General features: G+C 57.3%; 6 protein-coding genes across 6 annotated transcripts; 2 read left to right on the forward strand and 4 right to left on the reverse strand.

Annotated features, from left to right (window-relative positions):
- Nucleotides 1–22: 22 nt before the first annotated feature.
- Nucleotides 23–2,613, reverse strand: EsH8_III_000828 (WD40-repeat-containing domain protein; the record flags this gene model as incomplete). Its single annotated transcript, XM_083262553.1, has 5 exons — nucleotides 23–1,374; nucleotides 1,423–1,533; nucleotides 1,587–1,716; nucleotides 1,769–1,870; nucleotides 1,927–2,613. 5 exons carry the CDS (start codon nucleotides 2,611–2,613, stop codon nucleotides 23–25), a joined length of 2,382 nt encoding a protein of 793 aa, XP_083123040.1.
- Nucleotides 2,614–3,143: 530 nt separating this feature from the next.
- On the forward strand, nucleotides 3,144–5,916 carry EsH8_III_000829 (27S pre-rRNA (guanosine2922-2'-O)-methyltransferase; the record flags this gene model as incomplete). Its single annotated transcript, XM_083262554.1, has 4 exons — nucleotides 3,144–3,311; nucleotides 3,368–5,219; nucleotides 5,296–5,730; nucleotides 5,798–5,916. 4 exons carry the CDS (start codon nucleotides 3,144–3,146, stop codon nucleotides 5,914–5,916), a joined length of 2,574 nt encoding a protein of 857 aa, XP_083123041.1.
- Nucleotides 5,917–6,517: 601 nt separating this feature from the next.
- On the reverse strand, nucleotides 6,518–7,264 carry EsH8_III_000830 (uncharacterized protein; the record flags this gene model as incomplete). Its single annotated transcript, XM_083262555.1, has 2 exons — nucleotides 6,518–7,144; nucleotides 7,205–7,264. The coding sequence occupies 2 exons, from the start codon at nucleotides 7,262–7,264 to the stop codon at nucleotides 6,518–6,520; spliced, it is 687 nt and encodes a 228-aa protein (XP_083123042.1).
- Nucleotides 7,265–17,593: 10,329 nt separating this feature from the next.
- On the forward strand, nucleotides 17,594–19,019 carry EsH8_III_000831 (uncharacterized protein; the record flags this gene model as incomplete). The annotated part of the gene is made up of 3 exons (XM_083262556.1): nucleotides 17,594–17,840; nucleotides 17,909–18,074; nucleotides 18,134–19,019. The coding sequence occupies 3 exons, from the start codon at nucleotides 17,594–17,596 to the stop codon at nucleotides 19,017–19,019; spliced, it is 1,299 nt and encodes a 432-aa protein (XP_083123043.1).
- A 371-nt stretch (nucleotides 19,020–19,390) lies between these two features.
- Nucleotides 19,391–21,051, reverse strand: EsH8_III_000832 (FMN-dependent alpha-hydroxy acid dehydrogenase; the record flags this gene model as incomplete). The annotated part of the gene is made up of 2 exons (XM_083262557.1): nucleotides 19,391–19,554; nucleotides 19,680–21,051. 2 exons carry the CDS (start codon nucleotides 21,049–21,051, stop codon nucleotides 19,391–19,393), a joined length of 1,536 nt encoding a protein of 511 aa, XP_083123044.1.
- Nucleotides 21,052–21,488: 437 nt separating this feature from the next.
- EsH8_III_000833 (DUF4202 domain-containing protein) lies at nucleotides 21,489–22,261 on the reverse strand (the record flags this gene model as incomplete). Its single annotated transcript, XM_083262558.1, has 2 exons — nucleotides 21,489–21,897; nucleotides 22,044–22,261. 2 exons carry the CDS (start codon nucleotides 22,259–22,261, stop codon nucleotides 21,489–21,491), a joined length of 627 nt encoding a protein of 208 aa, XP_083123045.1.
- Between the last annotated feature and the right edge of the window lie 680 nt (nucleotides 22,262–22,941).

Raw genomic sequence — 22,941 nt, forward strand, 5'->3', positions numbered from 1 at the left:
TCGGGTCTGTAGCCGTCTTCAATCAGCACTCGGAATGAGAGTCGCAGTCTTCGTCCCAGTCGTCCGCAACATCGGCCCACCCGGCCATGTGCCGCATGCCGCCGAACTCGCCGCCAGTGCGGAGGTTCCACGCGTCGCGGCCGCCCTCGTCCTCCTGCCAATGCCGCACCATGTAGTCGTCCGAGATGGTGACGAGCTTGCCCTCGTTGGACCAGCTGAGGCCCGTCACCTCGCGGCGGTGGCCGCGGATAAGGGGCGTGCCGTTGCGGATGATGGGGATTTGATTACCAGGGGCGGGCAATCTAGAGTGAGAGGAGGGGGTGGGCGTCGTGGACATGGTTTCGGTAACAGGCAGGTGACTCTGCGTGTCCCAGTACTCCCGCATAGCGCGCTCGTCGGTGGGGAAGACGACGGCACATTTGTCCGTGCTGCCAACGGCCAGGAGCTCAGTGCCGGAGACGGATACAGGGCGGAGAGCGCCGCGGACGTAGAAAGACTTCACATGGAAAAGATCGTGTTTGAAGCCATACAGGGGGCCCAGACCCTGGACCGCGGAGCCGGCTTTTTGGCGCGGAGGGTGGAGAGAGAGCTCGGGAGCGTGGCCGAGCATGAGGTGCGACGTGGAATATGCGTAGACGGTGTTGTCCTTGCAGACGGCGTAGAGGCGCGATGCATCGCTGCTCAGCGCGAGTGATGTCAGGCCGTACGGACGCCAGCGGTGGGTTGCCGGCTCGGCGGTCACGGCAAGGGGCGTAGCCTCTCTATTGCGTGGGGTAATGTACCGCGTATCCCAGAGCTTAATGCAGGCGTTTGCCTCAGATGCGGAGAGGAGTAAGTGCTCACGGCCTGCGGGCATGTATTGAAGGGCCGTCACGGATGCGGGGGATGTGATGCCCTCGACTGTGCGGGCGTGGGCGTTATCGAGTGTGTTGGTTGTTCGAGCCCAAAGGGGGGGTAGGCTCCGGTCCCGGTGCATGATGCCTTCCGAGCTGCGGGTAGAGAATGAGTTGGCCGGCGCGACACAACACCGGAGATCCCAGATTTGAATCTTGCCATCTCGATCAGATGTGGCCACAATGTTTCCGTTAGCATGACCCGGTTGGAACTCGACGCGGCGCATAGACTGGGAATGGCCGCCGTTCAACTCGGCGGCGACGGTCTGCGACATGACGTCAAAGATCTTGCCCGAGCGATCGCCGCACGCACTTGCCAGGCGGAGGTCATCGTTGGAGAAAGCAAGGTCCATGATGGCGTTTTCATGAGCCTGGATAACAATTTCGACCTTTGGCTTGGGCGTTGCTCCCAAGGGAGTCGTGGTAGTGTCAAAGAAGCGGATGAAGCCCTCCTCGTCACCGATTGCTGTCATTGGGGCATCTAAAGACTTAGGTGAGGTCAAGAAAACATGCTACCAGGGAAACTTACTGTGACAACTTGCCAGACTGAAAGGAATAGTATTCGCCTGAGTCAGATGCGCGTTGCACATGTGAACGTCGGTGCTTCGGCTCCAGAATGACGCTGTGCCAGCTCGTGAGTCTGTCAACAGTTAGATGTTAAGGTACCAACAAAGCGTGGTAAAAAATACTTACCAAAAGCAGGATACTCGAGGTGTTCGCGACCTGGTCGGGGAGTGCTGCCCTGTTCACGAAGTAGAAGTTGGGCGCCAAATCCGCGGTTGCGCAGCTTAATAACGGGCTGCGGTCGGTACTCCGGGATGGGCTGAACGCTGGTTAGCCAACTCATCTTTGTAGGAGTAGAGAGCAACACGTACGGGCTCCTGTGTGGGGAGTTGGTGCGGTTTTGTGGGTGATGTGGCGGGCCTTCCTTTATTGAACGACGGAACCCCTGCGCGGTTGCACTTGAAGTAGTCAATCTGGAAAAGGTCAGACGGCATAATTCCTCACGGCATGGAGACGGACAGTTACTGACCAGAGTGGATCTAGGCCGAAGACCTTCATATCCCATAGTTGCGAAGTTGCTAGCCGTCAAGGAGCTAAGCTTCCGCGCAAACTCATCCGGCGACACCTGCGGCCCCGATGGGTATATTCTTCCCAGGGCCGCTAAACGATGATCCGACGGGGACTGCACCTCTGGCGAGCCGAGCATCTGGTCCTCAGGGGCGCTTCTGTAGTTCTGACCTAACGGAGATCTTGCAAGGGGGCTTCGACCCAAAGGCGTGTCCTCCAAATCCTCCAATCGTGTCCTTGATCGCTTTGTGTTTGAGCCTCGAGTGGATGGTGGCAACTTCATGGGTATCGCATTCACGACGCTTCGTTTCCGCTTCTTCAGTCCGTCTTCGCTGTCAAAGGGTGACAGCAAGCTCTTGTCCGACGCGGGCGACATCGGTTCCGTCGCCTGAGGGCTGGTTCGAGGAGGTGTCGGTTGGGCATTGACTGCCGGGCTGCTCAGGTCGGCGAGGGCGGGCCGTTCCCTCGATCCCTGGGAGGGCATCCCCCGCGGGGTAAAGAACCGACGGAATTTCCGAGGCGTCAAGATAGCCTTCTTCTTCTCCATTCGCGAGATCCGAGGAGGCGGCGACGAGGGGAGCGTAGGTGATGATACCGGGACGAGGCCGTCGCTCGGTGGCGGGCTGGCCATGCCGCCGTGGTAGGCCATGGCTATGACGATGACGAAGAGGTCGACGGTTTCAGTTGTTGGATATATAAAAGTAGACAAAGTCCACACACAACTATTTTGACTGGGGGGGTTGCCGGGTAAGTGATGATGGCCAAATTGTGGACTGTAGGTTGGTGGGAAATGTCAAGACTGACAGACTGGAAGAGGCAAGCTCGCTCGTGTCTGACGTCTTGCCAGACGAGGGTCCCTCCACCCCTAGCCACATCTTAACGCGATGCCGTCGCGCGCAGCGCGTGCTGGACGCGGGGGACCCACCCGGAGTTTAATGGATCGGGCACGGACCCAATCATATTATCGGCCGCCAACGTCGCATCCACCAGACCCGGCAAAAGCTAATCTCCACGTGATCCTTATCGGTCCCTGGCGATCCGCTGAAAAAAAAAAATCCAGGTTTTGTCTGGGAGGCGGCGGGGCGGGTCCAAATCGATAATCTTGCACTGGTCGCAAAAAGCTTCCCACTCTCGGAACATCGTGCCCATTCTTCGTTTTCGCCAGCCTTCCTTGACAAGATGGCGATCCAGAAGAAGCACGGAAAGGGGCGTTTGGACAAGTGGTACAAGCTTGCCAAGGAGAAGGGATACCGTGCCAGAGCTGCGTTCAAGCTGATCCAGCTGAACAAGAAGTATGGCTTTTTGGAGAAGTCCAAGGTCGTCGTCGATCTTTGCGCCGCGCCAGGTGTAAGTTTTCAACCATGCATGGTCCAATTGCCAAGTCGCATTCTAACACTCTGCAGTCATGGTGTCAGGTCGCAGCGGAGACGTGCCCGGTCGGCAGCTTGATCGTCGGTGTTGATCTCTCGCCCATCAAGCCAATCCCCAAGGTCATCACCTTCCAGAGCGATATCACGACCGATAAATGTCGAGCCACGATCCGCCAGCACCTCAAGACATGGAAGGCAGACTGCGTTCTCCACGATGGTGCGCCCAACGTCGGTACGGCCTGGAACCAGGACTCCTTCAACCAGGCGGAGCTGGTGCTGCAATCCATGAAGCTGGCGACGGAGTTCTTGGCCGAGGGCGGTACCTTCGTCACCAAGGTCTTCCGATCGAAGGACTACAACCCCCTGCTGTGGGTCTTCAACCAGCTTTTCACAAAGGTCGAGGCCACCAAGCCTCCGTCGTCGAGAAACGTGTCTGCCGAGATCTTCGTCGTCTGCAAGGGATACAAGGCCCCGAAGCGCATCGACCCCCGGTTCCTCGACCCCCGCTCCGTCTTCGCCGAGCTGAAGGATGCGACCCCCAACAACGAGGCCAAGGTGTACAACCCCGAGACGAAGAAGCGCAAGCGTGAGGGTTACGAGGAGGGCGACTGGACCCAATTCAAGACCGTCCCGGCCAGCGAGTTCATCCACACCTCCGACCCCATTGCGATCCTCGGCCAGACCAACCAGCTGTCTTTTGAGCAGCCCGCCAACGGCGATGTGGCGCTGGCTGCGCTGGATAAGCTGCCCGAGACGACAGACGAGATTCGCAGGAACTGCGCGGATTTGAAGGTGCTCGGAAGGAAAGAGTTCAAGCAGCTGTTGAAGTGGCGTCTCAAGGTCCGAGAGATTTTCGGCTTCCCGAGCAAGAAGACGACCCACGAGAAGAAGTCCCTGCAGGACCAAGTGGCAGGCGAGGAGGTTGCAGAGGTTGAGTCGATGGACGAGGAGCTGCGGATTCAGGAGGAGCTGCAGGCGCTCAGAAACAAGGACGACGCCAAGAAGAAGAAGGAGAGGAGGAAGGAGAACGAGAAGAAGCAGAAGGACATCGTGCGTATGCAACTGAACATGGTGGCGCCGATGGATATCGGTATGGAGCAGTCTGGACCCCTCGGCCCCGATGCCATGTTCGCCCTGAAGACGGCCGACAAGGCTGGCGGCATCAACAAGATCGCCCGCGGTAAGATGGCCTTGCTCAAGGAGAGCGAAAAGAAGGCGCTTGACAATGGCATTGTGGTGTCCGACTCGGAGAGCGACGTGGAGGAAGACCGCCTCGAGCGGGAGCTGGACGGCATGTACGACCAGTTCAGGGAGCGCAAGGCGGCGGCCGATGCCAAGTGGCGCGCCAAGCGGGCCCGCGAGGAGCACGAGGACGGCGAGTGGGAGGGTGTCTCGGCCGGCGAGCAGAGCGACAGCGACGAGGACATGGAGATGGACTCTGACAGCTCCGGCGACGAGGATGACGAGGGAGAGGACAGCGGAAAGCCTCTTGTGACCGACTTGGATAACACGGCCGACAACGGCAACCTGTCCAAGCGTGCGACGGCCTTCTTTGGCCAGGACATCTTCAAGGATATTGATATCGGTGGCGTCGATGATGAGTCTTGGGGTCTTGGCGATGGGAACCAAGACGAGCCAAGGAACTCGAAGAGTGCCAAGGAGTCCAAGGCCGACAAGATCAAGAAAGCCAAGGAAGACAAGAAGAAGGCCAAGGAGGAGAAGAAGGCGAAGGAGGACAAGAAGGATAAGGTGACTAAGAAGCAGCCCGCCGAGAAGTTCGACTCGGAGTCCGAAAGCGACAACGAGGACGCCGGCTTCGAGGTCGTCAAGAACCAAGAGGAGGACTGGGAGAACCAGGACAAGCGACGACCTGATGGCAGACTAGGTAAGACTCCTTCCCTCCTCCCCCTTTGGTCCATAACATGACGTGTGAGGTAACCGGACTGATCCCCCTCCCCCAGACATCGACATCATCACCGCTGAGGCAATGACGCTGGCCCACCAGCTCGCGACGGGTCAAAAGACCAAACACGACCTCGTCGACGAGGGTTTCAACAAGTACGCCCTCAAGGACCGCGACGGCCTGCCCGACTGGTTCATCGACGACGAGACCAAGCACGACAAGCTGCAAAAGCCCATCACCAAGGCCGCCGCCGCTGCCATCCGCGAGAAGATGCGGGCGTACAACGCGCGGCCCATCAAGAAGGTGCGCGAGGCCAAGGCGCGCAAGAAGTTCAAGACGGCGCAGCGCCTCGAGAAGCTCAAGAAGAAGTCGGACATGCTCGCCAACGAGGAGGGCATGACGGAGAAGGAAAAGGCCGACAGCATCTCCAAGATGATGGCCAAGGCCGGCCGCGTGAAGCGCAGGCCCAAGCCTACTCTGGTCGTCGCCAGAGGTGAGTCTTGCCATCCCAGAACAACGGGGCTTCGTCGCCCGGGGGACGTCGTACTAACATGTCGCAGGTGCCAACCGCGGTATCCAGGGTCGCCCCAAGGGCGTCAAGGGCCGCTACACGATTGTGGATTCGAGAATGAAGAAGGAGCTGAGAGCGCAAAAGAGGATAGCCAAGAAGAGGAAGTAGACGTCGGCGTGATGTTGGTCATACCCCCGATCCGAAACGGCGAGGAAGATGATGAGGGATCCATAGTAATCAAAATAGAGCATGGCTGGAAAAACAGGAGCATTGATGTTGTGTTTAAATGGATCGCCTGTGTGACCCGTTCGCACCTTCCCTTGTATATATGCATCGCCGTGCCCAGTGCATTATCATAAGTCTTGAGCCCAATCCTGTAATAAACGACTTGTCCCACCCGCCCTAGAAAGCGTACCTCGGTCCATACGAGGAGGGGAATCATGAGAATATGGCGCCGCCCAAAAGCCAAACCAAGTGCCAGACACCACGGGCCGTATCTTACAGCATCTTGAACGAGACGGACAGACGCGACGCGCAGAACCAAACGCAAACCTCCCTCATTTTCAGGAACCCCTTTGCTGTCGTCGGCAGGCCCCTTCTCGTCCTGACATCGTACAGTTGTCCCAGCGCCTGTATATAATACCGCCGTCCGCAGAACCGAAAAACGCCAATGCTATCCTGTCAAGCCATAAAATGCAAAATGCCTCTCTGCCGAGTGGGTACATTGTGTCGAACGCAATGCGAGCCGTGAACACCGCCAGCCCCAGGTCTAGTCTTGTTCCTGCTTGATCCTCGGTTCCTGGTCAGGCGCCCGGGGGCCCAACATCCAATCCTGCATGGCGAGCCACTCGCTCCAACTTGCCTCGGCGCCCTCGATCTCCTTTTCGGTGACGTTTGAGAGGGGGCGGAGGAAGGGAACCTGCTGCTCACCATCCATGTCGTAGTGAGACTTGACTTTGAGCCAGGTCTCGCTCTTGGCGGCAAACAAGTAGTTGCGGCGTTCGGCCTCGTGCATGGGGCCAATGCCGGCAACCCAGTCGTCGCCGAAGAAGCCGTGTAATACGGCCGGATGGTCGAAGCCAGTTGCCACCAGACGGCGAATATAAGGCGTCAGCGTTGTGTAGGTGGAGGTGGGCAACTGAGCACCGAGAGGTAGCTTCCCAGCGGCTCGAGCGGTGGACGGGGTGGAAGGCCCGGACCCGGCGGAGTGGTTGGGGCCGCCGGCCTGTTTTGAAGAGAGGACCGGGTGGGCCTTTTGGAATGGGAGCTGGATGTTGACGAAGGCGGCCATGGCCTGGATGGGGCCGCTGTACTGGGCGTGATCCAGGAAATAGCTGAGGCATGACTGAAATCTTGGGTACCACTCGAAGATATCGAACTGGGACTCTTGGAACGGCTGGAGGGGGGGGCCGTTGAGCTGAGAAGCACCCGGACGACCGGTGAAAGAGTGGCCTACCTGTGCATACTCAAAGGCCGAGGAGGCAGCGGAAGAGCCGCTAGAGTGGTGGTATGCCATGAGTTCTCGGTAGGAGAAGAAGGGCTGCTGTAAGGGTCAGCGCAGTCGTCGGGTCAATCCTTGAGGCCGGGATCAAGGTGACTGCTGGCGGGTTCGGCGGTATCAAGAGCACGTCAGCCAGCGAGCGGCAAGCGGAATTGACGGCTTTGGAGCAATTGACACGAGCGGAAGAGTGGCACAGATTGGGAAGCCAGCAGAGCAACCGGACAATGCAACCTCGTACGTGGAAGTGTCTAATAACACGGTGTCCGATGAGGTCGCAAATCGTGGTTGCAACGTGCGTCTTCTGTCTCTGTCGACTCGGAGGCTGGCAGAGAATTTGAAAGAAGTGCGGTTGGAGGCACAGATCTGACGCTGATCAGGCAAGGAAGACATGCGGGACGGGGAGGAGAAGGAGGAGCAGGACCACATGCGGAGCCCGACCTGCATGGAGATGGAGTCGGAGAAGTAGTGGCAGCACCCTACTGAATACGCAGTAGAGGTACTCGGCCCAGAGCTTGCTAGGTGCTAGAGAATGAGATATGACGGGCGAGAGAAACGCTGGTGAAGAGATATGAAGGGGACAACGCCTGGGTTTAATATACTCTAGAGAATGTGCAGGCGTGTACGGATTTTGTGTATGTGTGAATGGTCCCTTGGTTTTTTTTTTCCCTCTCCTTGACGTCGAGAGTCAAATGGGGCGCCCCCCATAGAACAGAGGTACATGATAGGGAAGGGAGGGAAAAAAAAAAAAAAAAAGTATGGGAGAGAATCGGAATGAGAGGCCAGAGGTACGTGCTAAGTGCAACAGGGGCAGAACCGAGAGAGGGTACCTACCTACCTTAGGATGTGACATGGTTACCTACCTACCGCACCTTGGGTCGAGATCGCGTCTGCACCCACGGCACACCAGTCCAGTGAGGCAGGAGGACAGAATACACAAGCACACACACATACACACACGCAGAGACAGACAGAGCGAGAGAGAGAGTGTGTGAGAGAGAAAGAAAGAAAGAAAGAAAGAAAAGGGGCGGTAGCCGACGAGAGTCCGCGCGTGTACCGACCGCCACCTGCTGTCTTTCCACCTCCCATCCAGGTCTGTGTGTGCTGAACCAGTTTGGTGATGTGCGTTTAGACACGAGGTCAACGAAGCAAGCCAAGGGGAGAGGTTTTAAAAAACACCCCCATGCGAATAAAATAAAATCACTGAGCAAGGTACGTATCGTCCAAGGCACGGCAGGCCGGTCGGTAGCCAGGCCGGTCGGTTGGTTTAGCCATCCCGTAGATAGTGTAGCTCTAAATAAGTGGGAAATGATTCCAGGTATGGTAAGGTAGCAAGTATAACGCAGTTGGTTGGCGCAGGTAGGGCTTCTCCACGGGCGTCTCCATGTCCTTTGACAGTGTGATGTTTCGCTAGGGAGGTGTGGGAGCACCGACCGGGAGGGGGGATAACTACCTTATGCAGTTGAGAGGCGGAACGAGGAGTGTGGGTAAGGTGCTCGGGGGGTGTATAATTGGCCCACACCGGCATTCTCAGGGTCTGGTGTTCGTGAGAGTGTGCGGATAGTGTTTGCGCCTGCCCAGCTTCAACATCGGAAAGAGATGGACGGCACAGATATGACGAGTGGAGATGGATGCGCTGAGTCCCTGTGTGGTAAATGTGGGCGGATGGCGGAAAGAAAACGGGGCCCGGGCAGATGATGACCACCGGTAGTGGGGAGGCAGAGGAATGGGAGACAAGACAGACAGACCACAAGCGATCATATACACAATGGCGGGGAATTCCGATCACAGGGGGAGGAGACGGGCCAGCTCGGGCAAACTTCCCACAGGCAGGCGAGAGCGAACGCTGCACGGCTCAGCAGACGTGGATACCTAGATGGTTCGGAGTATGGAGAATGAGAGAGAAAGGGCTTTTCAGGGTATTGCCATGTAGGCAATCGGAATTACCAGTCTACCGTAGGCGTACGTACCCTTGCAGGCTTGCAGGGCATATGGGTGGGCTCTTGACACATGGGCCGTACCTACCGGAGGTGCCAATTACCCTTCTCGCGCTGTCAACTCGATGGGAAAATTCGGTCGGAATAAAATCCCATCTTTGCCAGGCCAGGTCTCAGCTCGTGCCTTGCACCTGCGTTGCTACGTACGCACCCTGCCCGGTACGTAAGCAGGACTTGGTTCGACTGTGGCTGCACCTACTTGGTGTAACGGGACTGAACTAAAACGGTCTCCGGCGTAACGGGCTGAAAGCCGTGCGGTGCGGTGCGGTGCAGGGTACCGGAGCAGTCGCCGGGAGCACCATCATTGGATGAATCGACGGAATGGGAGAGGTAAACACCTAACCAAATGCCCGGGTTCGTGGCGGGTGCGACGAGCTTGCAAAAATGTGGAAGGGAAGCTGGGCGGCCTAGGCAAGGCAAGGCAGGCAAGCAAGCAAGCAAGCAAGCAAGCCACCTCCAGGGGCGTGGTTTGAGACATGGAGGGTATCCGTACCTACTCGACCAGAAGGTAAAACAAAATCGCCATCTTTTCTTTCCCTGCCCGTCCAGTCCCATTTCCGCCTCCCCTACGAACACGGGTCCCTCTTTCCCGAAGCCAAGCAAAGGTAAATTTGGGTCAGGCCGCCGAGACATCACCAAATGTCGTTCCCCATCTGCCCTCTCGTTGGGCTTGGCGAGACTCGAATCCAGGGTACCGGCGAGCATCTCACCGGCGGGTACGCATGTATCCAACTCTGGCTACTCCGCCATGCCTTGCACAAGCCGAGCTAGAATATGACGAGCAAGCCAAACACCTCAAGACTGAATAACTAATAAGAGGCAAGTTGAGATGAGGGAGACGGGGTTGCCTCAACACGGCCGCTCCTCCCCCCCTCCTCTCCACTTTCCCTGCCTTCCCCCTACCCCTGCCTGCCACCTGGACAACTGCGATGCAGTAGAGAAAAGGAAGAAAAAGAAAAGAAAATCGAAGAACAATCGGGCCAGTACAATATTATTCCTACCTGCATGTTACCCGACTGCTACCTGGCGCAAGGTAGCTTCTCCCTCGTCCCACTCAATATCATCATCTCCTACCTATTGACGGCGCACCAAGCTTTTACACGGGTTTCAACCCTTCTACGACTCCCGACCCTTCGCCGAATACTTGATATATCGGATGCTTGTCACATACCTACTTCCAGGTACCGCAAATTGCCTCGCATACAACGTGGGCACATGTCTTCCTTGTACCCAACCATTGCTCTACTCTCATCTCGGCCAAAAACGCAAATGCCCGGAGTGCCAGCCCCCAAGAACCCGAGCCCGCAAGTTGCAAGTTGCAAGATGACCAGCGGCCTGTTATGCAGGCCGCAGGCGTCGACGCCTCTCCACCGATTTGAGCCTTGTCCGGCCCCTGTGTGGTTGGCTACCTTACTCGAGCTGATCCAGCCATATACTCTCCACGCATCATCACACCCAATGACTCGATACGCGTGAGGTATGACCAAGCTGAGTCCACATCGGAGGGTGGGCAGAAATTGAGCGACCCCGTCGGGCTATTTGATAGGAGCACCGCTGAAAAAGCAAGCAAACGGCCAGGCCAAGGGCGATGCCACAGATGCAAGTCAGGAATGCCACCACTCCCCGCCTGCTATGTACGTACATCTACATCTCAGGCCAAGGTGCCTTAGGCACTTTGCCGTGACGGTGTTTGCTCCACTGCCTTGCTCCCTGGTCATGTTTGCCTGCTTGCTTAATACGTCGATGCCCCGTTGAGCGGCGGCAGCGGCAGGCAAGGGTAACCAATAACTAATACGAAGCCAGGTATTGATTGTTAAGGCGGTCAAGGACAATGGCATCCGGAGTTTGATCTGAAAAGAGTTCTGGTCATTTCACCTGGCCAAGGAAATCGACAAGGAAGCTCTCGGTGGTGGAGTTTGGTCTTGTGTCTCGGCTGCTCGATTGTCTGCTGTACAACAGTTCCCAGACGACAACTGCCTGGACCAGCCGATTTGAGTCCAGTCCGGTCCGGTCCAGTCTAATCGCGCCTGCCCAGGCGCCAGGTGAGTGCTGAGCAGTGTGTGGGGAAGCCACTCGAGCCTAGATCTGTGGTTACCTAAGCCATCTACTCACCACGCAGATAACTCAACCACGAACGCAACAGCCTGACTCGAGATACGTATTCCACACGCTATTCCACCTCAAGCATGCTGGACCTGAGACTCTCATCATCAATATCGTTTCCAGCGTCATAGATGTCGGCGGTAATGAGCAAGGACTGTGCGCACTTTTTTTCGATCCCATTATCTCTCGGGACTCTCAGGAATCGCCAGCCTACGGACAGTTCAACCCCAGCATCCCCATTGTCCAGCCTTCCAGGACGATAAACAATGCCGTCCTGTCCGCACAGATGTGGCGGACTCTGCCTTGGAATCATGTGCCAAAATAGCATAAGCACTCCTTCTGTATTTGGCCCAATCCCCTACACTGGGTTCATACGTTAACAAGAGTATCTATCCTCACAGCCGTGAGAAGGAAAGGGTCCAAAAACACGCCTCTACAAGGATCGTAACCCCTGTTCCGGCCGAGAACTGCACGGTTGGGACCAGTCTAAAGTCTTGATCACCAGCCGCTAGTTGTCTCCTGCTCGTGGTCTTTTTTTGGCCAAGGGATCTGCCAAGTCTACCTTTCAATTCGTTTGATTCGGCCCCTCCTCGTGCCATTCTACACATTCGGATCGGAAACACGGGGGGCCCATTGGATGGGACAGATGGTGGGATGAACTGGTGGCTCACTCGACTGAGACAATGTCAACTCATCTTCCCCGCCTATGGACATAATTTGCACCCCAACAAGGAACACCTCGTAGTCTGTCTCCCGCCTACGTCGTTTACATGTCCGATTTGTTGTCTCTGGGCATAACTGGACAGGGCTCGATGCCCGCCCTTCCACGGCGGAACGGTGCCCTGTGCTACCCCCTGTTTCTCAGTTGCACGCCCGCCCATTGCCGTCTCGCCGCCAGGGTCCAACTCCAATGGTCTGCACGCCCCAACCACAAATTCCAAATATTCCGCACTCCCTCACCTCCGTTCATGTCATCACATTTGACCATACCAAGGCTCGACTCTGTTCTGCCTCGGGGCCAAACTGCGGTCGATGTCTACAACATATCCCTTGGAAGCAGGCAGTAGCCGTCGCCATGTCTAGGATGGCTTGATAAGCGAGGTTTTCCATATATGCTGCTATCTAAACCATTTGACTTTGAGCAGAGGCTTTTTGCTACAGCAGATGACGGTAGTCGAGCGAACGCTTGTCCAATGACTCTGAGCCTTCAACAGTTGCTGCGCTCTGGCCCTCATCGGCGCTTCCCGATTCAATTCTCCGATCTCAGATACTATATTAGTCGCGCTTGGTAGCCCTTGAACATGACTTAGCACAGTCCACCAGCGTCGGTTCTCTGCCGTCGGGTCTGTAATCGGCCCCTTTCCTTAGCGCATTATTTCAAGCAATGGAGAAATTGGACAACATTGCTGGAGGTTGGCCGTGCCATTACCTCGTCACAAGTACAAAATAGACCAGAGATTTGGAGGACAGCCACCAACTACTAGTCGTCTAAGACAACTGACTCCCTGACACCGACGTCTAGAGATTAGCATGGCGCTATGATTCAGAGCGGCTTAGCATCACGGGAACGATCTACAGGGACATCAGACAGCCGCCTTGCAGATTCCACTTCTCGGTTTACCAGCCTGCCGGCCCCTGTACCACTGGGTTTGCACCAGGGCGTTGCAACATCATCGTGGCTTGCAGCGGTTCCAAGGGCTATCCGCCGAAAATCCTACCGTGTGCTTACCATTCCATGAACAACCAGGGGCGGTGATGCAGTGATGCACCAGGACCGCCCACATGGATCCCGTCTTAGCAGAAAAAGTATGCCTGAAAAACGCCTCGATCATTTGGCAATTCTCTCACCACTGCCATGTATTTCTGCGTCAGTGTTCGATCTGGCCCAGAGATCTGACACCCAATGCCACTGTCATCCGAACGCCCTACCGCGGTATCTCACCACCACCCCCCTTGGCCGGGTCGGGGACCGCCTCTCGCAAACAGCAAATATGTTACTGAAAGGGAGACGCCACACCAAGCGGGAGGCATGCAGGTAGCCGTCTGGAGGTACTCCAATTGCGCGGTCGATGCTCACAGTTTCCAGTAAGCAATCCCCATCAACCTTCACCGAATTGCCTCACTGGGACCTCCACTCTAGTAGCCGGCTTGTGATACCTGGTACGGCATGTGTGGATGGATTGTGGCGCCTATTGAGATCTTGGGGTCCCGGATCTGACCACAGCATCGTTCCAGTCGGATGGTAGCTTCTAAGGGTCTGCATATCCTGCACCATTCTCTTCTTAAACGCCTTACCTAGTGTGGCGTTGAAATCTGTGCACAGGAACAAGTCGAAACACCCCATGTAGCGTTTCGTCGGAAGGAGTGGCCAATACCGCAAACCTTTTGATTTAAATTTAAAAGAACATTGTCATGAACCAAACGGTCACCCTTCACCACACATCGGGCCCAAGGAAAGGCATCATTGGCTGTGACCCGGGCAAGTCGGCCTTCTCATTGTGAAAAACACAACCAAGCCAATAATCGGCGTTGTTATAAATGGACGTTGCCGGTGTGTTCCATTAGATGAGCTAGGGATCCTGGTTGAACTATCGAATTCCGCGTGGCCCCATCCTTGATTTCGGAACCGGGAGATATGTCAATGCTACCACTCGTCTCAACTTTTGAGGCTCTGCAGACGGCACTCTGTGGGGGTTTTGGACGACACAATCGACCATCCATCGATTCCCGTCGCCGCGCCTTCGGGTCTGGGCCTAGCCTTAGTGTCTAAATCCAGGTCACTAAGAATCTTGGAGAATATACGCTTCCGTCGTCATAATGAACAACGGTCTGTCCGCCATACTTTGCCGGTCAGAGAGCACAAAGCTGAAGAGAAACACAACCGTTTTTGCACGCTCCACCAGCGCTCCCGAAGGATAATGTCACGGACCAATACCTTATTCATACGTGCTACGATGCCGTAGGATCAAAGCGGCTCTCACCTCAGCCCCGCCTCTCTCCAGGACATGCCAAGTTTGATTCAAGCTATCTCATCTATCATCCTTGTGCACTTGGTAACCAACCGCCCAGACAGAGGTTCTTGCGGCCATTGGCCGGAAATGTTGCCCACCATCGGCAGCATTGGGTCTTCAGCTTTCTCATCTTGCACTTCAAACCCTCAAGCTCGTCCCTCGACTTCGATTCCTTGCCCCATCTCAGCTCCGACTTCAAGTCGAAGTGATGCGATGATGTAAAGCATGGCCGATGGCATGACGTCTTGCCTGTTGTAGCCCGACCTGTCGTAAAGTCCCTGTCGCATACCGTTGTGACACAGTTGGAAATCCGGAGTAAGAGTTTTCACGGGGATCGTATTCAGCCCTCGTTCAGGTGGGTAGTAGTCACTACCTGATCTCCGGATGCACCATGACATCGGCGCCTTCATACCTTCTATTTTCATCGCGTACTGATCGTTGAACCAGGAAACTCGGAGTTCATAGTTCGACGCCTCGATGGGCCCCCGGTGGCCAGATCAGCGTCATCGGGAGGCGACCCGATGTAAAGTGATTCGGGACGAATGGATGGGTGGCGCCATCTTACTCCGCAAGGCCTCGATGCCATACGACCCCTCGATTTGAAATGAGGTATAACGGCCAACTCTGACGGCATTGCGCACTGGGCTCGGTTCTCTCCTTTGCGCCTAGGATACGCTTTCCTGGGGCGCCTCTGAGACGGATTGCTCGTGGGAGTTTGATTAGTAGGTCGCACGAATAGCGGAACGCCAGTCAGCGATTGCCCACGGTTGACGCCTGGCCCGTCGTGGGTGTCGTACGACTTGCATTGTATCCATGGCGATTCCCACCTCAAAAAGCAACTTCAAAGAATATCGTCTCCGGGTCTAGACTGTTATTCTTGTTGCTGGCTTTTATTGACCTTTGTGGCAGGGGTTTCCAACTCACGAAACTTCGACGGCGCCTCATGACATGCTGAAGATCTGGTCTGGGCACGAAGATGATTGGCACCTGTAACGAGCGGCACGATCGAAGGGGCCGATTTGCCGCCTTGGAAGAAGCTTCACTCATCGGCGATATCTGCCAGCCTTTCGCTCCCTCAAACGTCTGTGGCCAGAGCCACCACACGCCGAAGCGTTCTGTGACACAGCCCGGTATGCGAGCGGCGATCAGGTACCAGAGAGGCGCATGCAAGTTTATCACAAGCCACAACCCTCAGAAATAAACAAAAGTCAGCGCCTATCATTAATCAGGAAATCAGGGGGGGGGGCGCCAACGATTTGGAGCCTCCCTGCTATCCCCACGGATCAAGATCCGGTGGGATACTTGGTCTTTGGAGCTGGTACGGAAATCGCTGCGAAGTTCTGCAGCACTTTGGCGCCGCACAACATGCAGTGTCACAAAACCGCCCCGTTGTGTTGTCCCGCGGGCTCCTCCATCAACCTCGACGTGTAAATAATGCTCTCGAACACAATACGCTGGCGGCTCAGCAAATCGGCCTACCACGTAACGCCTCCCCACCCGTGCGAAGGGTTACTGCTCGTGACACCTGCGCCGACCAGAAGATGGGCAGGTCACTCCTAGCTGCTTTTGATGTCTTTCCCTGCTGTCAGGAGCTCGCAATCAAGCAGCAAAAATCAACAGCCGGATACGATCATGGCGCATACGACGAGTCTGGTTAAGAACCTGGTTGGTACAATTACGCAACTCCGCAGATTTTCGGGGTTTTTATGAACCAATGACTGAAGCCTCGGGCCATCCTTGACACCGTGCTTACCATTAGTTTTCAGCAGAGGCTACATGCAGGCGCATGCAATGCAAAGCCGACCTAGAAAGGACGTAGGTTCGTTATCCCAAAACGCAATGCGGTAGTATGATAACGGGAAGGCGCCTGATCATCCCTCACGTATACGGACGTGTGCTGGCTGGCCCTCCGTCCTCCAACAAACGCTGAAGGTACCACGCCATCTTATTTTGACAAAGAGTCTTGGATTGATATATTGAACTCGCCGTGGGCTCTAGGCTGTTCCGCCAGGAAACGCGCCTCTCTTGCCCGTTCTCCGCAAACCCAACCCCCCATCAGGTGCCACCGGGCACGACTACTGCACGGTGGATGTCGAGCTTTCGGCCGAGCAGGGCCCTGGGCCCCAGGTGACGGCTCGAAGGAGGAATGTTTGGCGCGCAGAGGTTGCCCAAATTGCTTTCCGTGGTTGGCATTCCGCGCAACCGCTCCGGTTTCCGCAGTGTGTGCTGGGGACGCCAGGAGATTCGACAGCGAGGCGGTGCCCACCGGGAGGCTTTCAAGCCCCCCGCACCCCGACCAGAATTGCCTCGACCGGGGCTCGGTAGAAACAAACAAAGATCGCCAGTCAAGCTTACTGCACGCTTTTTCAGCTGCCCCTCGTTCGATTGGGTGGTGTTGGCGAGTCGGGCAGGGGCTGGGTTGGAGCCTGCCTTCAGCTTGCAAGCCACATTCTCCTGTTCGGGTTAAAGGCCTTGATAGTCTCTCCTTGGGCACTGCTAGACTCCACCACACCGCCAACACACTTCAACTCCGAAAGGTGTGAAGGGTAGCGGCCGGATAGCTGAAAGCATTTCTTGATGGATTTTTTTTCGTTACAGATGGGCGGTGTATGAAAGGGATTTCGAGCGAGTCTCCAGAGATGAGTGCGCCCGTCTTTCCGGGCTCTGCTCGAGCGATTGCAAGGATGGCCAAAGGCTGAAGACATGTTGCGGCATCGGCTCCCTTGCTTTGAGCTGGTCGACATCGCATGCGGCTCGGTCTCAGAAAAGATTGACGAATCTGGAATGGTCACCTGGCTGTCTGTCTGCCTTGCCAGGCTGTTGAATTTCAACGCCATTCCAATTATCGGTTCATACCTGCAGTTCGCGAGGCGGAGCTTCCGCCTTGTCCAATCACCGCACCCCGGCACGACACGAACAAGCTATCGGCGTCGGAAGAGCTGGACAATTGGTGTAATCTACCCTTGAGCCTCATTGGCGTTGGAAGAATCGTGGTCTGCTAGTTCCCCCGCAGGGCGCGCGCGACTCGGCAACCTGTTAATCAGCCCGAGCTGGGGGTTGTCGGGCAGACTGTCTTGTCTGTTTCTGGCTCCCTTTTCTTCCCCCGTCTTCCTCTTGAGCACTTCTATCTTTCCCTTCCTCCCTCCCTCACCCGTTCTTTCTCTCCACCGCTGTTCTGTTCCCTTCCATATCATACTTCGTAGACACACCGGGGAAACAGAAACATCCAAGTCAACATGGGGAGACTCATCCAACTAGGAGCTCTTGCGTGCTTGTATCTAGGTGCCGAGGCCAAGGCATTGAGATGGCGGAACAACTCTCCAAGCTGGACCCCTCCCAGGGAGACCATTGCCGCAATGAACATGGAGGAGCTCGGCTTCAGCCCGAACCCAACGGCGGCACCTGAGCCCGCCAGTGTCGAATTGAAGCTGGCCAAGCGTGTGAGAGGCGACGACACCTGCGGCTACAAGTCTGGAATTGCGAGTGAGTAACTCCTGCTCTACCACTACTCCACGTGAGCTTTACCAGCAATGATTCTGACCTCGCTGCAGCCGACTCCATCTACTGCGGGACCGGCTCCTGTGTCATTAACAGCTTCTTTTCCGTGGTCGGCTGCTGCGACTCCAGCGCCGTGTCCGACTGTAGGATCCCCACGAGCTGTCTCCCGGCGACCTCGTCCAGAGTCTACTCGAGCAGCGACACTCTCATGCAGTTCTGGTATGCGTCCCCGATCAGTCTCGTCATGTATCGTGAGCTCTCGCTTACAGACCAAACAGCTCTGCCTCTACCCGTCCCGAGTGCGTGACCTACGTCTACTCCGGCACGCTGTTCAACAGATACACGCTGTACGGATGCGGCACCAGCGAGGCGAGGATCGTCGTCTACGCCAACCCGACGGACAGCGAGATCTCGAGCGAGTCGACAATATTTGATTCGTCAACCCCAGCCGTCTTCCCCAGCACAACCGTCAACCCGACGCCGGGCCCGGTAACCTCGAGCTCCGTCCCTACCGGCGGCGGTGGCGGCTCCACCCCCGTCGGCGCTATCGTCGGTGGCGTCGTCGGTGGCGTAGCAGCAATCGCCCTCGTCGTCTTCGGCGTCATCCTCCTCCTCCGCAAGAAGAAGAAGAACGACCCGAACCAGAACAACGGCGGCGCCCCCGCCGTCAACTACACCGGCCCGCCCCCGCCGCAGGGAGAACCACAAATGTACCAGCAGCCCGCCCAGCCGACGCAGCAGCCGTCGCCCGGCGGATACCCTCCCCCGCCCGGCAACTACCCGTCCGGCTTCACGCCCGTCGACAACAGGCAGAGCATGCTCAAGATGCCGTACGACGTCACGACCACGGGCGGGTACGAGCAAAGCGGCATCAGCCCGCCCGCGAGCCCGCCCCCCGGCAGCCCCTCGCCGACGTACCAGTCCGGAATCCCCCAGTACGCGCCGTCTCACAACGGACCCAGCCCGACGCAGCCGTCATACACTCTCCCGCCTCCGCAGCAGTCATCGGCGCCGCAGGGCGGCTACTACAACGCGTCGGTTCCTGTGCAGGACCAGCCGCAGCCGTCGCCGCCGCCTCAGCAGCAGCAGCATTACCAGCAGCCGAGCTTCGCATCCGAGCTGCCTGCTACGAGGGGTGACTGGGAACTGCGGGAGCTGGCTTAGAGGAACATACATCGACTGGCGTGGTATAGAGAAGGGGGGCAGTTGCGACTGATGAATTTTTGAAGTATGACGGATATAATTTGCCCTGTTGCGCGCGATGGATTGAGGAGATTTGTGTTTACATGTCTGCGCAACCTCATCCATTTTGAGTGAGCTGGATTTTCAGGAGTATTGATGCCCGGGGTTGGGAGTCCATGAAGGGGATGGTGAACTATCATTATGTGTATATGCATACCCAAACGTTTTTACACGACCTCTCTACCGGGGGGGTCACGACCCTCTCTAATGTAAAAAGGAAATTGATGACTGAACCAAATGAGCAAACCTCGTCACGTACATGATGATGCACTGGGCAAAGAACCCCCGCTCGTTCACAGGCGGCTGTGCCTATCGCGGCGCCAGGGCGTGTTCGGGTTGTCCTGTCGTCCCGGGACGAGGTGGTCTACGGCCAGTGTGTTGAGGAAGCCCGGATGGACCTGGTCGAGGCTCGTGACGCCGCACATCTTCATTGTCGTCTCTAGTTCATCTCGTAGGACTGTCGTCGTCGGTCAGCTGTTGTCATCGTCGGTCATGATAGGGGTGGTGGGGACGGGGACGGAGGTATGTGGACGGCCCACGGGATGGGGTCGTAATACACGGGGGGCGGGGGGAAGGACTCACTCTCAATGTAACGCTCCACGCCCTCGGCGCCGTAGTTGAGCCCGTACAACAGCCCCCTCCCGACGCCGACGGCCTTGGCGCCAAGACACAACGCCTTGAAGATGTCGGTCCCGCGCGAGACGCCGCCGTCGACGTAGACCTCGACCCTGTCGAAGACGTGGGGGCAGTTTTTCTGCAGCTCCAGCAGCACCAGGATGGTGGCCGGGGAGGTGTCGAGGCTGCGCCCGCCGTGGTTGGAGATGACGATGGCCTCGACCCCGGCCTCGACGGCGCGCTCGGCGTCCATCCACGTCTGGACGCCCTTCAGGATGATGGGCAGCCCCGGCACGGTGCGGCGCAGCCAGGCGATGTCGGACCAGTTCACGGAGGCGTCGATGTAGCTGCCCATTATGCGGCCCAGCGCGCCCCCCTTGGAGTCGTTGACGGCCCGCGCGCCGGAGATGGGGGAGCCGAGGGACTCGTCCGAGCGGACGCGCTCGTCGGCCTCGCGCTTGCCCGGGATCGGGGCGTCGATCGTCAGGAAGAGGGCCTTTACGCCCTGGGCCTGGGCGGAGCGGAGCAGGCGCTCCGAGTTGGCGCGGTTCTTGTCGACGTAGAGCTGGAAGAAGACGGGCACGTCGTAGGGGGCCGGGGGCGAGTGGGCGGCCTGGGCGGCGAGGATCTCGTCCAGGGGGAACGAGGCGGACACGGAGACGCACTGCGGGATGCCGGCGGACTTGCAGGCGCGGCCGAGCTCCTTCTCGCCCTCCGGGTGGACGAGGCGGGCCATCGCCGTCGGGGGGCAGAAGATGGGGGAGCGCGTCGGGTTGCCGAGCATGGTGGTGGAGGTGGAGACGGACGAGACGTCGACGAGGACGCGGGGGCGGAGGCCGATGCGGGAGTAGGCGGAGGCGTTGCGGCGCTTGGTTAGCAGGTCCGTGGCGGCGGAGGAGACGAAGGCCCAGGCCTTCGGGGAGAGGGAGGTTGAGGCTGCCTGTTCGAAGTCGTGGGCGCTTATCAGGGATTCCAAAGGCGGTTTTGAGGGTGGCGGTGGTGTTGGCTGGAGTGCATGCTTCTCTTCATCTGTTCTCTCTTGGGGATGTTGCGGCTGCGGCTGCGGCTGCGGTTGTCGAGGTTTGGCCATGGTGGTTCCCGGGGCTAGGACGCCCTTGTGACGAGAGGCGGGGAGTGTCGACTTGACGAGGTTCGGGCCGTGGACCTCGGAGTAAACCTCGGTGGCGTCCTTGCCGGCGCACTTCAGAATCACGGCGATGCCGCCGGGGTGCTCGCGGACGAACTCGGTGAAGTCGTAGACGCTCCCGTCGATGACGAGCCAGAGGTCGTTGAGGCGGTTGTGCTTGGATATCTCTTGCCGTGTCAGTGTAGGCGGCATGGTACGTTGCTTATTCCCATGAAACGTGGGAGTGTCTTGATGGAAAGGAGGATGTGAGCCATGGGTGGCGGGTTTCGGTCACATCTTTGTAGGTCGCCTCGGCCCGGGCGCTAAGGCGCAGGGTGAGACGCAACGGCACCGAGGGGTAGTTGGTTCGGGCGGTATTGCGCCGAAGGATCTCGGTGTGGGGGTCGCGCCCGGCCACCCCGGGTTTCCCTTTTGAGGTAACTTGGGCAAGACGGAGCGTATTCCGCGGGACCTGATGGCGGGTTCCCCAGGGGGTTTCGCTCGCTAAGGGATGCACGGACACGGCTCATGTCACCACTGTAAATCGCCAATGACGGATTGGGTTGCGTGCGGCAGCTGCTGCCACCGCTGCTGGTCAACCAAGACGTGGGGTTTTTATTTTTATTTCTTTTCCTTGTCGCATCCGTCCCTCACCCCGCCAAAGCCTTGCCGATGAGACTCATGGCCCTCTCGCTGTGCTCCATCCCCAACGCAATCTTGTGGCCGGGCTCGCTCATCTTGGCCCACGTCTTCCGCAGGATGCCGATGATCTTGTCCTCGTCAATCTCTTCCTTGCTCTCAAAGTCGTCAAACTGGTCGTCGAGGAAGACGAGGCACGCCACGTCCTCGAGGACCTGCGTCTCCTCGTCCTTGCTGAGGTTCTCCTTGCGGATCAGCGCCGCCACGCGGTCGATGTCCTCCGAGGGGAGAGGCGGCTCAATGGCTGAAGACGAGGAGAGCAACTCGGCCACCTGCGCCGCCGCTTGAGACTTGAGCTTTGCCCGCCAGGTGAGGTAGCCCGGCCGGGTCATTGGGTAGGTGTTGCGGGGGATCTCCCATCTAAGTTGCGGTTCGCAAGTGAGTCAGTCGCATTATTTCAGAAAAAAAAAGGGGGCCTGTCTTTTTTGTCGCTATATGCTTAAGAGAATTTCCGTATTGCTTGAAAAATTGCTTGTTTGAAAAATAAATAAATAAAAAGCTTTTACCTCCTGAAGTGCTGGGCTCGGCAGGCCAGCTGCAGGACGGGCGGTGCCGTCGGGCATCTCACCGCGAGCCAGCGCGTCATCTTCTGGGCATAGTGAAGCTCGAAAGGGACCGACTCGACGGTCGACGGCCTGGGGTCCTGCTTGTGGGCCTCGTCGATCAGCTCGAGAGCCTTGAGATAATTGGGCGGCAGGTCGGGCAGTGAGGATGATGTTGCCATTTTTGTGCGTGTTGGGTGAGGTGCGTGAGTTTGCTACTGGTTCTGGGCCTAAAAAAGAAGAGATGGCCTGTTTCAAACTTCGGGATGTGCATGGCCGTCGAAAAAGGAACCCGCTATTATTATTCAAAGGCCGCCGACGGCGGCTTGCTGCCACTAATAGCGACAAAGCCCACCTCCTTGTCGCACAGGATTCGATGAGTAAGCCGGGCAAGTGATTGGCTACCAGGCAAAGCCGCCGCGCATCAGAGCCTCATGCCGTTCCCCTGACCTTGTCGTCGACATCGATTCGACATCCCGCCCCCGCGCGGTGCATTTCCCACTCAACATCATACTCGTCTCGTTACATGATTAACGCCTATTTCCAGCATGCAAATCATACCGGCCCCGTTCGGTTGACGCCATCGGTACACGGCACACGGCCCACCCGCGCGGTCTCGCCCGCTCTAGACTCGGGCATACTTTGGAGGACTCCGATTGCGTTTCGTCCCCTCCGTCCCATGTTCAGTATTCTGCGTACGCACACATATGTGTTACGCCGATTAACTCTCACCTCTTGGCTGCCCAACCTGGATTTTTGACACCTCCACAGTCTTAAGAGCCCGTATTAATAGCTCTCAGGGGGGTCCTTTGCCCCGTCCTAGTAGTCATGGCCAGCCTCGGATGTATTTGACTCTGCTAGT

This window comes from Colletotrichum jinshuiense, chromosome 3 (assembly GCF_051148585.1).
Source record: "Colletotrichum jinshuiense chromosome 3, complete sequence".
Lineage (NCBI taxonomy): Eukaryota > Fungi > Ascomycota > Sordariomycetes > Glomerellales > Glomerellaceae > Colletotrichum > Colletotrichum jinshuiense.